General features: G+C 41.5%; 1 protein-coding gene across 4 annotated transcripts in view; it reads right to left on the reverse strand.

Moving 5' to 3' along the window:
* LOC115129544 (ubiquitin-conjugating enzyme E2 E3) overlaps positions 1-15,851 on the reverse strand; it is a 60,194-nt gene that overhangs the window by 21,821 nt on the left and 22,522 nt on the right. The window contains exon 1 of one of the 4 annotated variants that reach the window (XM_065018363.1): positions 11,744-11,957. The exons of the other annotated variants lie outside the window; for them this stretch is intronic. Coding sequence (XP_064874435.1) covers positions 11,744-11,853 — 110 coding nt within the window. The 5' untranslated portion in view covers positions 11,854-11,957. Of the gene's footprint in view, positions 1-11,743; positions 11,958-15,851 lie in introns of those variants that run through there. 4 annotated transcript variants of the gene reach the window in all.

A 15,851-nucleotide genomic window follows, 5' to 3' on the forward strand; every position in this document is an offset into this window, starting at 1 on the left:
ACACTCTAATGTACTTGTCCTCTTGCTCAGTTGTGCACTGGGGCCCCCACTCCTCTTTCTATTCTGGTTAGAGCCAGTTTGCACTGTTCTGTGAAGGGAGTAGTACACAGCGCTGTACGAGAGCTTCAGTTTCTTGGCAATTTCTCGCATGGAATAGTCTTAATTTCTCAGAACATGAATAGACTGATGAGTTTCAGAAGAAAGTTATTTGTTTCTGGCCATTTTGAGCCTGTAATCGAACCCACAAATGCTGATGCTCCAGATACTCTAAAGAAGGACAGTTTTATTGCTTCTTTAATCAAAACAACAGTTTTCAGCTGTGCTAACATAATTGCAAAAGGATTTTATAATGATCAACTAGCCTTTTAAAATTATAAACTCGGATTAGCTAACACAACGTGCCATTGGAAAACAGGAGTGATGGTTGCTGATAATAATCTGACGTTTCCAGCTACAATAGTAATATACAACATTAACCATGTCTACACTGTATTTCTGATCAATTTGATGTTATTTTAATGGACGTAAAATGTGCCTTTCTTTCCAAGTGGCCCCAAACTTTTGAACGGTGGTATATCTACTATTTCAGAATCATGTTAACTCTAATGCTTCCCACAGCTGTGTCAAGTTGGCTGGATGTCCTTTGGGTGGAGGACCATTCTTGATACACACAGGACACTGTTGAGCGCGAAAAATTCAGCACTGTTGCAGTTGTTGACACAAACCAGCACTTAAATATTTTGTCTTGCCCATTCTCACTCTGAACGGTACACATACACAATCCATGTCTCATTTGTCTCAATGCTTACCAATCCTTCATTAACCTGCCTCCTCCCCTTCATCTACACTGATTGAAGAGGATATACCATCGTTCAACAGAAGTTGTTTTGTCCACTCTGTATATCACTCATTGGCCTATTCCTCTGTTCTGGCACATATCTACTATTCCCAGGGATCCTCTCAGAGTCCCTCACCCTTCATCCACCCTCCACTACTTTCTTCACTGCCTCAGAATACGACACCTTCTGCACTACTCTGACCCTGGCCACGTCAACCTGCCTCTCTCACACCAGACACCTCTGATCCCCAGTAACATGGGCACCACTACAACACACACAACTTTTCCCACAAAAACTACAAATTCCTCTGTCCCATGTCCTCCTGCACACTTCCCACATCCTGGAGTCTCCCTCCTACACACTGCTGCAACATGCCCATAAACGTGACACCTATAACACCGCAGTGTATTTGGCACAACAGCTCTAACAGCATAACTCATATATCATAACATTACTTTGTCAGGTAAAGACTCTGAATCAAAACTGAAAATAACAGACCGTGTCACCACTGTTTCACCACCGAATCTGTGTCGCAACGAACGGTGGGTGTCACAAACACCAGGAATCTTCAACTTAAATTGCTCCACCTCCACATTTAACACTACCCCAGAAATCACTCCCTTCAATGGTGCAAGGCAAGATACAGGGCTTTCCCCAAGTTGCATCGCATGGAGCGCCTGTGCCCTCCGAGCTAAGGTAATACAAACAAACATTACAAGTCCACTTCAGGTTACCTTCACCGACTCAACAGCACCCACCATCTTTTCCACCCAACCTGAAACCACCCATGGATCAGCAAAAAGGCCTGGTTCCACCCTCTTCAAAAATCTCCCTCCCACTGGAACAAATGTATCTTTATCCTAACCATGTCTATCAATGCAAGGCTCGGGCTTCGAGCTCCTCACAACACCTTCTACCCCTTCCATTTCACCTCCAGAACTCAAACTGGCGTCCGGCTCACTCTGTTTGAACTTGACAAAAATCTTCCTCAGCATACCTTCTTCCCCATCATCGCTAGCCCCAACCTACATGTACAAATGACCTTGACTAACCTGTACCCCTGCACATTAACTCAGTTTCCGGTACACCTTTGATACAGCCTTGTTGTTGTTATTTTATTGTGTTACTTTTTATTTATTTGGTAAATATGTTCTTAACTCTTAAGGGCTTGTAAGTAAGCATTTCACAGTAAGGTCTACACATGTTGTACTCATGTTGTACTCGTGACAAATACAGTTTGATTTGAATTTTACAGATTCAATCCCATCCTCCTCCCTTCACCAATTACCCTACACCTTCTGAAAATATTTTTAAGCCAAAATCTCTTTTTAGCCTCCTCGAGACATGCTAAGCCCTGTACTCCCTCCACTTCAAACTCAAACTGCTTCCCCTGCTCGAGTCATGTAGCCGATCGTTCCACTCAGAGAGTTCACAGAAATTAACACGATCGAGAAACAACACCACATGACTGAAACTATTTCTTGAATCAAATGTCCTGTTCTGTTTTGCTGAAATGTAGGTAAGGTCACAGACATTCCTAACACTGATCTGATTAAAATGCATGGAAAACCACATCAATGACTAAAAGTAATTCTAAACAGGATGATAGGAAAAGTGTTTCAAATCTGAACACTAAGAAGATATAGGTGTTTTCCTGGTTGGAAACTGACTGGAAAAAGCTGACTGTCGTGTTTAATCTTGCATTCTAAACACCTGTGTTGAAGATGAGAACACCTATAGGCAAATCTAAATGCCTAATGTGTAAGTTTTCAACACTGACATTTAAGTTATAAATGTGCCACGTCTCATGGTGTTACAGTGTAGCAATTGGGTAAATAAATGAAACAAGCTCCAGTAGGCTAATATTTTTTAAGCCCGTATTAATTGCTCCCGAGTGTCGGAGCGGTCTAAAGCACTGCATCTCAGTGCTAGAGGCGTTACTACAGGCCCTGGTTTGATCCTGGGTTGCATCACAACCGGCCGTGATCGGGAGTCCCATAGGGCAGCACACAATTGGCACAGCGTCATCCGGGTTAGGCCGTCGTTGTAAAATAAGAATTTGTTCTTAACTGGCTTGCCTGGTTAAATAAATAAAAAATCTTGTATTATAGTATAATTACAACTCATATATCGGCCGATATTGGCCTTTTAACGCTATATAACGGTATGGGCCGATAACTCCACCGATACCGATATTCAATAAGTAGGATGAAAAGGGAATCTCATGCTTATTAGAACACGTGTGGCCATTGTCAAGATGTGCCATTATTATCACAATGTATGAAATCAACATTTGAAGCATAGTTATTGGACAATTGGTCTTTTGGATTGCAATTTATGAGAATTCAGTGTGAAATGTTTTAGCTTTTTAATTTCCCCGATGTAAAACAGTATTTTAGCAGATATATCGGAATCAGTAAGATGGTGCAGCTGTAAAACCTTTTGAGGATCTGAGGACTCGTGACAAATATTTTCAGTCTCATGAGGGGGAATAGGTTTTGTTGTGCCCTCTTCACGACTGTCTTGGTGTGCTTGGACCATGTTAGTTTGTTGGTGATGTGGACGCCAAGGAACTTGAAGCTCTCAACCTGCTCCACTACAGCCCCGTCGATGAGAATAGGGCCGTGCTCGGTCCTCCTTTTCCTATAGTCCACAATCATCTCCTTTGTCTTGATCACGTTGAGAGAGAGGTTGTTGTCCTGACACCACACGGTCAGGTCTCTGACCTCCTCCCTTTAGGCTCATTGTTGTCGGTGATCAGGCCTACCACTGTTGTGTCATCAGCAAACGTAATGATGGTGTTGGAGTTGTGCCTGGCCGTGCAGTCATGAGCGAATGTGCACCGATAATGGAGTGTTTGGGTTAGATATGTACAGGGGTAAGGTGACTAGGATATGTGATAAACAGAGTAGCAGCCGCGTTTAATATGATTGTATGTGAGTGTGTGTGCGTGTGTGTAGATTCAGTATGTGTTATGTGTGTGTGTAAGCAAATTAAGTGTGTGTGTGTGTATTGGAGTGTCAGTGTGAGTGTGAGTGTGTAGAATGTAGGGCTAACCCCAATTGTTTGGTCGATAGGCTGTTGGTTGACCGAGATTTTCTTTTGTCGAGCAGTAGCAAATATTATATATATATTTTACGAGATGCCTGTCTTATTCACGCCCATCTCAGTGAACTGATACATTGCGGGGGCCGCAGGGATGGCACAGGCCAAGAAGAAAGAGAATGTGGCTAAGATGCACAATGCACATGTCTATCCAGAATGCGTTCCCTCCCACCATTGTTTGAATTGTTTGTGTTTGATTGTTAGTGTCTATCAATTCCCCATTAAATATATCACTGCTAGTAAATTGACCATTCATTTCTAATCTACAATGTTTGTTTGTTTACAGTCATTTCTGTTAATGCATTCAATAAATGATTATTCCAGTGATTTCCCATTCTCATTGACTATGAAATAGCACATATGGAATCATGTAGCCCCCCCAAAAGTGTTAAACAAATCAAAACATATTTTATATTCTTCAAAGTAGCCACCCTTTGCCTTGATGACAGCTTTGCACACTCTTGGCATTCTCTCAACCAGCTTCACTTGAAATGAGTTCCCACATATGCTGAGCACTTGTTGGCTGCTTTTCCTTCCCTCTGCGGTCCAACTCATCCCAAACCATCTCAATTGGGCTGAGGTCGGATGATTGTGGAGGCCAGGACATCTGATGCAGCACTCCATCACTCTCCTTCTTGGTCAAATAGGCCTTACACAGCCTGGAAGTGTGTTGGGTCATTGTCCTGTTGAAAAAAAATTATAGTCCCACTAAGCGCAAACCAGGTGGGATGGCATATCACTGCATAATGGGGTGGTAGCCGTGCTGGTTAAGTGTGCCTTGAATTCTAAATAAGTCACCGACAGTGTCACCAGAAAAGCACCCCCACACCTCCTCCTCCATGTTTCACAGTGGGAACCACAATGCAGAGATCATCCATTCACCAACTCCGTGTCTCACAAAGACATGGTGGTTGGAGCCAAAAATCTCAAATTTGGACTCATCAGACCAAAGGACAGATTTCCACTAGTCTAATGTCCATTGCTCGTGTTTCTTGGCCCAAGCAAGTCTCTTCTTATTATTGGTGTCCTTTAGTAATAGTTTCTTTGCAGCAATTAAACCATGAAGGCCTGATTCACGCAGTCTCCTCTGAACAGTTGGTGTTGAGATGTGTCTGTTACTTGAACTCTGTGAAGCATTTATTTGGGCTGCAATCTGAGATGCAATTAACTCTAATGAACTTATCCTCTGCAGCAGAGCTAACTCTGGGTCTTCCTTTCCTGTGGCGGTCCACACGAGAGCCAGTTTCAATATAGTGCTTGATGATTTTTGCGACTGCACTTGAAGAAACTTTCAAATGTCTTAAAGTAATGATAGACTGTTGTTTCTCTTCGCTTATTTGAGCTGTTCTTGGCATAATATGGACTTGATCTTTTACCAATTAGGGCTATCTTCTGAACACCACGCCTACCTTGACACAACTGATTGGCTTAAACGCATTAAGAAGGAAAGAAATTCCACAAATTAACTTTTAACAAGGTACACCTGCTAATTTAAATGCATTCCAGGTGACTATCTCATGAAGCTGGTTGAGAGAATGCCAATATGTCATCAAGGCAAAGGGTGGCTACTGTGAAGATTCTAAAATGTATTTGAATGAATAGGTGTGTCCAAATTTTTTACTGGTACTGTATATATATACTGAACTAAATATAAACGCAACATACAACAATTTCAAAGATTTTAGTGAAATACAGTTCACATAAAGAAATCAGTCAATTGAAATAACTTCATTAGGCCCTAATCTATGGATTTGACATCACTGGGAATACAGATATGCATCTGTTGGTCACTGATACTTAAAAAAGTATGGGTGTGGATCAGAAAACCAGTCAGTATCTGGTGTGGCCACCATTTGCCTCATGCTGTGCGACACATCTCCTTCACATAGAGTTGATCAGGCTGTTTATTGTGGCCTGTGCAATGTTGTCCCAGTCCTCTTCAATGGCAGTGTGAAGTTGCTGGATATTGGCGGGAACTGGAACACGCTGACGTACAAGTCCATCTAGAGCATCTCAAACATGTTCAAATGGGTGACATATCTGATGAGTATGCAGGCCATGGAAGAACTGGGACATTTTCAGCTTCCAGGAATTGTGTACAGATCCTTGCGACATGGGGCCGTGCATTGTCATGCTGAAACATGAGGTGATGGCGGCAGATGAATGGCATGACAATGGGCCTCATGGGTCTCGTCACGATATCTCTGTGCATTCAAATTGCCATTGATAAAATGCAATTGTGTTGGTTGTCTGTAGCTTCTGCCTGCCTGCCCATACCATAACCCCTCCGCCACCATAGATCATTCTGTTCACAACGCTGACATCAGCAAACCGCTCGCACTCACCATGACATCTGCTCGCTACAGTTGAAACTGGGATTCCTCCGTGGAGAGCACACTTCTCCACAATGCCAGTGGCCATCGAAGGAGAGCATTTGCCCACTGACTTCGGTTACGACGCCAAAATGCAGTCAGGTCAAGACCCTGGTGAGGACAACGAGCACGTAAATGAGTGAACTTGAGACGGTTTCTGACAATTTGTGAAGATATTCTTTGGTTGTCTGAACCCACAGTTTCATCAGCTGTCCGGGTGGCTGGTTCTCAGATGATCACACAGGTGAAGAAGCCAGATGTGGAGGTCCTGGGCTGCCGAGGTTACACATGGTCTGCGGTTGTGAGGCCGGTGGGATGTACAGGGCCTTGCAAAAGTATTCACCCCATGGTGTTTTTCCCATTTTGTTGCATTTCAACCTGTAATTTAAATGGATTTTTATTTGGATTTCATGTAATGGACAAAATAGTCCAAATTGGTGAAGTGAAATGAAAATAATTACTACAAAACAAAAACCTGAAAAGTGGTGCGTGCATATGTATTCACCCCCTTTGTTATGAAGCCCTTAAATAATAATAATAATCTAATTATTAAATAAAGTCCACCTGTGTGCAATCTAAGTGTCACATGATTTGTCACATGATCTCAGTATATATACACCTGTTCTGAAAGGCCCCAGAGTCTGCAACACCACTAAGCAAGGGGCACCACCAAGGGGCTCTCGAAACAGGTCAGGGACAAAGTTGTGGAAAAGTACAGATCAGATCATAAAAAAATCCCAAACTTTGAACATCCCACGGAGCACCATTATTAAAAAATTTAAAAGAATATGGCACCACAACAAACCTGCCAAGAGAGGGCCGCCCACCAAAACTCACGGACCAGGCAAGGAGGGCATTAATCAGAGAGGCAACAAAGAGACCAAAGATAACCCTGAAGGAGCTGCAGAGCTCCACAGCGGATATTGGAGTATGTGTCCATAGGACCACTTTAAGCCGTACACTCCACAGAGCTGGGCTTTACGGAAGTGGCCAGAGAAAAAGTCATTGCTCCCACATGCCTTTCGCCAAAAGGTATGTGGGAGACTCCCCAAACATATGAAAGAAGGTACTCTGGTCAGATGAGACTAAAACTGAGCTTTTTGGCCATCAAGGAAAACACTATGTCTGGCGCAAACCCAACAATTTTCACATCACCCTGAGAACACCATCCCCACAGTGAAGCATGGTGATGGCAGCATCATGCTGTGGGGATGTTTTTCATCGGCAGGGACTGGGAAACTGGTCAGAAATGAAGGAATGATGGATGGAGCTAAATACAGGGAAATCTTTGAGGGAAACCTGTTTCAGTCTTCCAGAGATTGGAGACTGGGATGGAGGTTCACCTTCCAGCAGGACAATGACCCTAAGCATAGTGCTAAATCAACACAAGTGGTTTAAGGGGGATCATTTAAATGTATTGGAATGGCCTAGTCAAAGCCCAGACCTCAATCCAGTTGAGAATCTGCGGTATGACTTAAAGATTGCTGTACACCAGCGGAACCCATCCAAATTGAAGGAGCTGGAGCAGTTTTGCCTTGAAGAATGGGCAAAATTCCCAGTGGCTAGATGTGCCAAGCTTATAGAGACATACCCCAAGAGACTGCAGCTATAATTGCTGCAAAAGGTGGCACTACAAATGATTGACTTTGGGGGGGGGGGGGGGGGGGGGGGTGAACATTTATGCATGCTTAGGTTTTCTGTGTTTTTGTCTTACTTCTTGTTTGTTTCACAACAAAAAAATATTTTGTATCTTCAAAGTGGTAGGCATATTGTGTAAATCAAATGATACAACCCCCCCAAAAATATAGAGGGGTGAATACTTTCGCAAGCCACTGTACTGCCAAATTATCTAAAACAACATTAAATGATCTGGTAACAGCTCTGGTGGACATTCCTGCAGTCAGCATGCCAACTGCACACTCCCGCAAAGCTTGAGACATCTGTGGCATTGTGTTGTGTGACGAAACTGCCCATGTTAGTGTCATTTTATTGTCCCCAGCACAAGGTGCACCTATGTAATGACCATGCCATTTATCAACTTCTTGATATGCCACACAGGTCAGGTAGATTGATTATCTTGGCAAAGTAGAAATGCTCACTAACAGGGATGTAAACACATTTGTGCACAACATTTGAGAGAAATAAGCTTTTTATGCATATGGAACATTTCAGGGCTCTTTTATTTCAGCTCATGAAACATGGGACCAACACTTTACAAGTTGCATTTATATTTTTGTTCAATCTTGAACATGATTATTTATTTTGGATGCAATTTGAATGGAATTGATGGAGAGAGAAAAATACTATGAGAGAGTGCTCACATGCACAATTATTTAAAGCAACCATATTCGAGTGATAGCCTGTTTTAAAACTTTGCATCTGGAATTTAAAAAAATATCTTTCCAAAAAAAATGAAGGTAACCCTGAAAGCGAGATGGATATGTATAAATTAGACATGCACTCAGTTTTTATATTACTATTGTATCTGCTCATCTGCAGCAAATATATACCTGTCACAAGAAAAAAGTTACCATGATGAGATGATACATGCATTGTAAACTGCACTCCATACCGAGATGTGCTGTCTGTCCCCACCCTGAGCGTTGATGATTGATCATGCAGATAACTGAGAGTAGGCCATAGAGACGCCAGATTTAGAAATGTAACAGTTCCATTTCACATAATCCTGTTCATAAAAATAATTTATTATAATTGACAGGTTTCTCACAGTTATTGATTGCGGGAAAAGAGAGTGGGCTCGGTAACCCGTTTCCCGCTATTCAACCCTAGCTACTACTACTAAACCATATAGCATTACTGCTGTCTGAGCAATGATGCTTACAGCATCTGTAAATAGCCCGTCCAATCTACCTACCTCATCCACATATTGTTAATATGAACTTTTTGCACACCAGTATTTCTACTTGCACATCATCATGTGCACATCTATCACTCCAGTGTTAAATTGCTGAATCGTAATTACTTCGCTACTAAGGCCGATTTATTGCCTCACCTCCTCACGCCATTTGCACACACTTTATATAAAAAAAAATTATATTGTGTTATTGACTGTACGTTTGTTTATTCCATGTGTAACTCTGTGTGGTTGTTTGTGTCGAACTGCTTTATCTTGGCCAGGTCGCAGTTGTAAATGAGAACTTGTTCTCAGCTGGCCTACCTGGTTAAATAAAGGTGAAATAAAAATTTAAAAATCACCAAGCCAAGCCAGCAACACCTCAGCAGCCACACCATATTCAGTCAGTCATACTACAAGGGCTACTACTCCTAAACTCGTCTGGCAGAATTACAGACTACTCCAGAATCTCTGGTAGGGATGTGACAAATGGACAATTGTTTTTAACTTTTAAACTGCATTTTTTAAATCAGTTTCCGGTTTACTTTTTTTTATTTTTCCACCACAGAAATGCACAATTCAACTGTGCTGCTGCCAGCAACGGTTTCGGTCTCACAGTGAGTCCCTTTCAGATGGTTAAGCATTGCACAAGTACTTCCATTACTGTACCTCAATTTCACCTCACAAAGTTTGCTATTCCTTTTCATTTAGCTTCTCAAAGTATTGCCATACAGGAGTTCACCATTTTTCTAGCTGTTAACGATGATGACATAGTGGTGGAGAGTCGACTACAAAATAATTGAATTCTCGATTTCTTGGTTTGCAATGTCTCGCAACTTCAGTAAAGCAGGGCCTATCATCAATGAATAGGCTAGGATACTCTACACCCAAAAGACCGAAGACTGAACACACACTTACATCATAAGCCGAGAGAAAGAGCAGGGGTGAAATCATTAGTCCAAAACTGAACATTTTGCAACTAAAACGAGAGTTTGTATTGGACAAATACAGGTAGATCCCTTTCCGTGTCATTCCGTTTGCTTCCGTTTAAGAAATGTTTTGCAACAGAATTGGCGTAATGAATACATCCCGGGCAAGCCAGCCCAATGTAGAGAGAGGAGGAGGTTGGCAGAAAAATATTTGGTGTGCATATGTCTTGGTAATCTGTCAACCTAAAGTTTGCCTCTTTCTCTCTGGATTAGTTTAAATTACACAACCTTCCACAGGCCTTTATAGCCTATTGTCTATTTAGGCTATAACACAGAAAATAATGTTTTGTGATAACTGCACTGCAATCTTAACTTTATGGCATTTTTCTTCGCGTTATTCACAATTCCAATTTCATTTAAACGTTTAAGTGTTGGAACACCACTAATCTCTGGGGCAGTGGAATGAACACAGCTGACATACAGAGATCAGAAATCCTCCCAGGTATAGTATCTGTCTGCTGGCCAAGACAGACAGCCTTCCTGGTGTGATAGACAGAAAGAAGCACCACCACCTTGCTAACCTAGCCTGGTCCCACATCTTTCAGCAGTTGGCATGACATCAAAGACAGATCTGGGACCAGGCTATACTAATCCCGCAGAAGAACATATAACACGTGAATTTATATTAGTATAATATATATTCAATTTAGCAGACACTTTATCCAAAGAGGCTTACAGTCATGGGTGCATGCATTTTCGTAGACAGGTTGGCTACATGTACACTAACTAACCCATCTGGAGAAAAATCAACACATTCATGTATAGCCACACTGACTAGTTCCAAACCCCACTGGAGACAAAATATATAAAACACATTCATTTATGATGCAATTACATCAATATGCTGCTTGTGTTACATAATAGGAAATAGGATCCAAGCCAAGTTAAGGCCTGCTAGTTAGTGGTGAATGTCTGGTAATATTCCTGCTAAAAAATGGCTTGACCTCAGTAATGTGTGTTTGTGGAGTGGTGGGTTTGTCGTTGGTTCCCGCTCTCTCCCTGCAGCCCCAGGGCTGGTAGTATGGTGTAATACAAGTTTTCCTCAGGTTACATGCAAGTGTGCACACAAATCACCTCCCGTGTGTTTGCAGAGAACCTCCTTCCTGCTCCTCGTACATACTACGTTCAGTCACCCCACACTGCAGAGTTCAGTTTAGCAACCATGTAAGGACTTGTTACCCTTTAAAGCAGCAATCACCCCTGGTTTGGTAAAAAGCTAAGGGCGGGGCTGGAGAAGTTGAATCACTCTCAAATTCATAGACCGAGCTATGGATGCAAGCACTGACCATCCATGATATCAAAATTATAGTTTTAACCATGTTAGGATGCTATACAGTGTTTGTTTAAAATTGTATTAGTTTACAAACATTAAAACAAGCTTATATTTTGGGTTCTGATGGGGAACAACAGTTGAACTAAGCTCATGAGGCATTTACAAGTTATATTCATATCAATGGGTACACATAATTAATGTATACGTCACAAGAAGTGGGTGTAGCAACTGCTGATTGCCCCTTTAACCTTACACTCCACAGAAAACTGTTGCTATTAACAAGACTTAGGTTCTGATTCTTTCACACTCACTTTACAGAAGCAAGCACTTCAGTATAAAAGCCTTTTCCAGGGCAGTCCTTCCACGCCAGAGGCAAAATAGGAAATCCAGAATAAATAGCTAGAAAAAATTGAGAAAACATCCAAAACAATACTGACTGATGGTGTTTCCTGTTTGTGGTCCTACATCGATCCAGAGCTATGGTCTGTGTCCCAAATTACACCTGATTCTCTATGTAGTGCACTACTTTTTACCAGAGCCAATAGGGCTCCTTTCTCCCCCTCCCTAGGCCACCCCTCTCTCTTCCTCTCTTCCGCTCTCCCCACTCTCCCGCACTCCCCCTCCCTCCTGCTGGCACCAGAAGCTATAATCATGTTACAGGATATGACTTAGACTGTTATCTATCCATGTGTGTGTGTGTGTGTGTGTGTGTGTGTGTGTGTGTGTGTGTGTGTGTGTGTGTGTGTGTGTGTGTGTGTGTGTGTGTGTGTGCGTGTGTGTGTGAGAGAGAGAGAGAGAGTGTGTAAAGTCAGTGGCCAGTCAGCTCTTTGTAATTATGATGTTATTATATAAATAACCATAATCCACAGCTCTTAAAGTGTCAAATACAGAGCACTTTATTACGACACAAAGAGACATGAGAAGTGTAGGTAATACTGCAGAACAATGATGCTACATCTGCCTGGAGAAGAGCGGAGCGCAATCAAATGAAAGTGTCGAGCTATGCCTCCCACCCAACACTTTACACCGAACAAATGCTGAAACAATCAATACACCACACCTCAGCTTTGCTATGGTTGAATATAACAGCCACACGCATCATTACCACACACTATTTCAATTTATGTTTCACTTCACATAATTTATATCTTTAGGATGCATTTAGCATTTATCCTCAATCATAATGGTATAAGACGGAGGTAAACTAGCTAGTTGCGAGTGGAGAAAGGAACACGGAACTCTTTTGATAGACCACTACAATAATTCATCACCCCTTTTTGTGATCGTCCTGCCTTCAGTACATTCTCCGAGACATTGGTCTATAGTGCTCTCCTCAAGGGTTAATAAAGATGGATTTTAGAGATCTTTTCAAGAATCATCATTTTCCTTTAGGCGTGTTGTTGTTGTACATCTGACACAAATAGATATCCGTATGCTAAGCAAGACTGCATCTGAACCTGATATGCTATATAAACTGTCAGCTTTATCACGAGCCATTACATCACAGGCAGAATGAGATGAAACGGCTTCCAGAGAAAATAAACAGATATTTATATGCCATTAATCACAGATACTGCCCTTTATAAAAACATGTTTGGGAATCATTTACGAGACATTTGTGCATTATTTGTGAAATATTTGTGAATCATTTGTGGGTAAAAAAAATATAAAGTTTTTATTTCCGCCACAAAACGACTACAATTTATCACCACGGCAAGCTAAAGCTATCACAGTAAAGTATCCAGCATCTTAAAAATAACAAAATCATCTATAAAGGCCAACAAACGGTGAAACGACAGAATCCGACAGAGGGGATGTTCTTAAACAGGAGTTCCCTTATCTGAATTGTTGCTGTATATCATAGAGCACAAACATGGCTGACAATCAGCTGGGGGCCTGAAGCAGCTTCCGGAAAGATTCATCAATAACTTGAAAATGAATTTGGGGATCATCTAAGGGCCTGATTGATTGAATAGACTTTATCGATCCGCAGAGGGGAAAACGGGTTGTTCTTTCAACCGTCTGTATCTATATAGCTGAAGTATTTGCTGCAGTAGGCAGTGGTATCTCACTGCATCATTGATACAGTACTTAACTAAGCATACTGAGTTGTTCTGTTCTGCACACACCTGGGAGGAAGAGAGCAGTGCATGCAGAAACCTGACAGAGCTCTGAAGGAAGAGCATGACGGATGCATAGAGCTCGGAGAAGCGAGCCCCACCACTGCACTGAGTGCACTTCACCCCAGCTGCCTGCAAAATGATCATGACATAAAGTTTGTGATCTGGAGCGACATTTCAGACAAGCCCTGCTGATGTCCTGATGCTCCTGCTCAATACAGAGAGTAACAGGGAAAACTCAAGTCCCAAGAAAGTGCGTTTTTGACATAAAGATAAACTGTACTAGTTGTTCAAGCTCTGATCTTGTCCCATCTTGATTACTGTGCGGTAATATTGTCAGGTGCAGCAGAGAAGACGTAGTAAAGCTGCAGCGGTCTCAAAACAAAACAGCACTCCCTGCCCTTAACTGCACACACATCTAACATCCACAACATGCATGATAGTCTTTCACGGCTGAGGGTTGAGGAGAAATTGACTACTTCTCTTTATGAAATATGTGTCATGTTGAAAATGTCTAACCACTTGTATAATCTATTTGCATACACTTCAAACAGACATACATACCCCCACCCTATGCGTTTCTTCACTGTACCCAAACCAAAAACAGATGTAATGCGTCGCTCTGTTACGTATAGAGCCATGTCATCATGGAATGCTTTGGCACCAAAGGTAAGTCAGACAAAAGGCAAGATGAGCATTAAAAAAACAGATGAAAAAAACATCTTGTATCACAGAGCCTCTCTATCTAAAGATCTCATTTAACTGTGACTAAGAATATTAATATGTACAGTATATATGAATCATTTGTAAATAGTGTTTTTTGTCTTTTTTTGTCTTTCTAATATATAACTCGTATTTTTTTATATATTTTTTCGTATTACATATTTAATTTACTTAATGTCCTTGTCTATAGTTGTTCTGTACTTAGTTGTGTATTTGTACATTTTATGTGGACTCCAGGAAGAGTAGCTGCTGCATGTGAAGTAGCTAAAGGGGATCCTCATAAACTAAAACTAAACTTTTCAGCTTTTTAATTTAAGCTTTTATTTTCATAGTTTTTTATTCATTTTTTCCTGTAAAGCACCTTGCGGTGCATTCCATGTCTGAAATGTGCTGTATAAATAAAGCTTGATTTGATTTGATAAACTACTAGTCCTGATTGCTGAAGTGAACTCAACTGCTCTGCAGCTGCATGTGCGTATTTACGGGATCAAACTGGGACACTTTCACTTCTGGCACTTTTCTAATTAATTATTGATTTTAAATCCATCAACTTTCATCAATCTTAAAGCCTTTGAATTAAATGTGTTCAGTGGTTCAGTGTGACAGGATCTGCAACTGTTTAGATTTGCATGATAGTGCTTTTAAAAAGCAGCCAGTTCTGCAAAAATCCAGATATATAGCAGAGCTTCTGGTCTGAAAGACTAGGCCTGCGTCCCAAATGGCACACTATTCCCTACATCATGCACTACTTTTGACCAGGGCCCGTAGTTTATTCAATTACCCACCTCTTACCCAGCTGTCTAGAGTGGGGATTCCATATGCCCTTGGAATGTTCGGCGGGCCGGAACATAATTACAAATCATTTCGCAAGAAGCCCAAACAGATCAGAAAACTTGGGGGGACAAATAAATCACCCGCGGGCCATCATTTGGGGAACCTTGCCCTGGGGGAATTCCTCAAGCATAGTCATTCTTGCAAAACATGGTGTAATATATGTCTCTGCTATTACCACTAATACCTTACAGTGAGAGCAGAAGGTGCTCTACAACCCAGATCTTTCCAGCTTCAAAGATGGTGAACGAGCAACACTGTCTGGTGCTATTCCGAAACACACAACAGGATGTGGTCTCTGCAATGGCAGAGAGTATTGAGTGCATAAAGCGAACAGCAATGCATGTGATGTATGACAGTAGAGATTCTCTTCTAGTCCTGTTCTAGTTATGCTGAGAACATCATGCCAGCCCAGAAAAACAAAGATACACTCACTGGTCAACAAGCACAACATGGTTTCATATACAGTGCATTCGGATAGTATTCAGACCCCTTGACTTTTTACACATTTTGTTATGTTACAGCCTTATTCTAAAATGGATTCAATAGTTTTTTCCCCCTCATCAATCTACACACAATACCCCATAATGTCAAAGCAAAAACAGTTTAAAATAATAATATCACATTTACATAAGTATTCAGACCCTTTACTCAGTACTTTGTTGATGCACCTTTGGCAGTGATTACAGCCTCGATTCTTCTTGGGTATGACGCTACAAGCTTGGCACACCTCTATTTGGGGAGT

The sequence above is a fragment of the Oncorhynchus nerka genome, linkage group LG1 (assembly GCF_034236695.1).
Source record: "Oncorhynchus nerka isolate Pitt River linkage group LG1, Oner_Uvic_2.0, whole genome shotgun sequence".
Classification (NCBI taxonomy): domain Eukaryota; kingdom Metazoa; phylum Chordata; class Actinopteri; order Salmoniformes; family Salmonidae; genus Oncorhynchus; species Oncorhynchus nerka.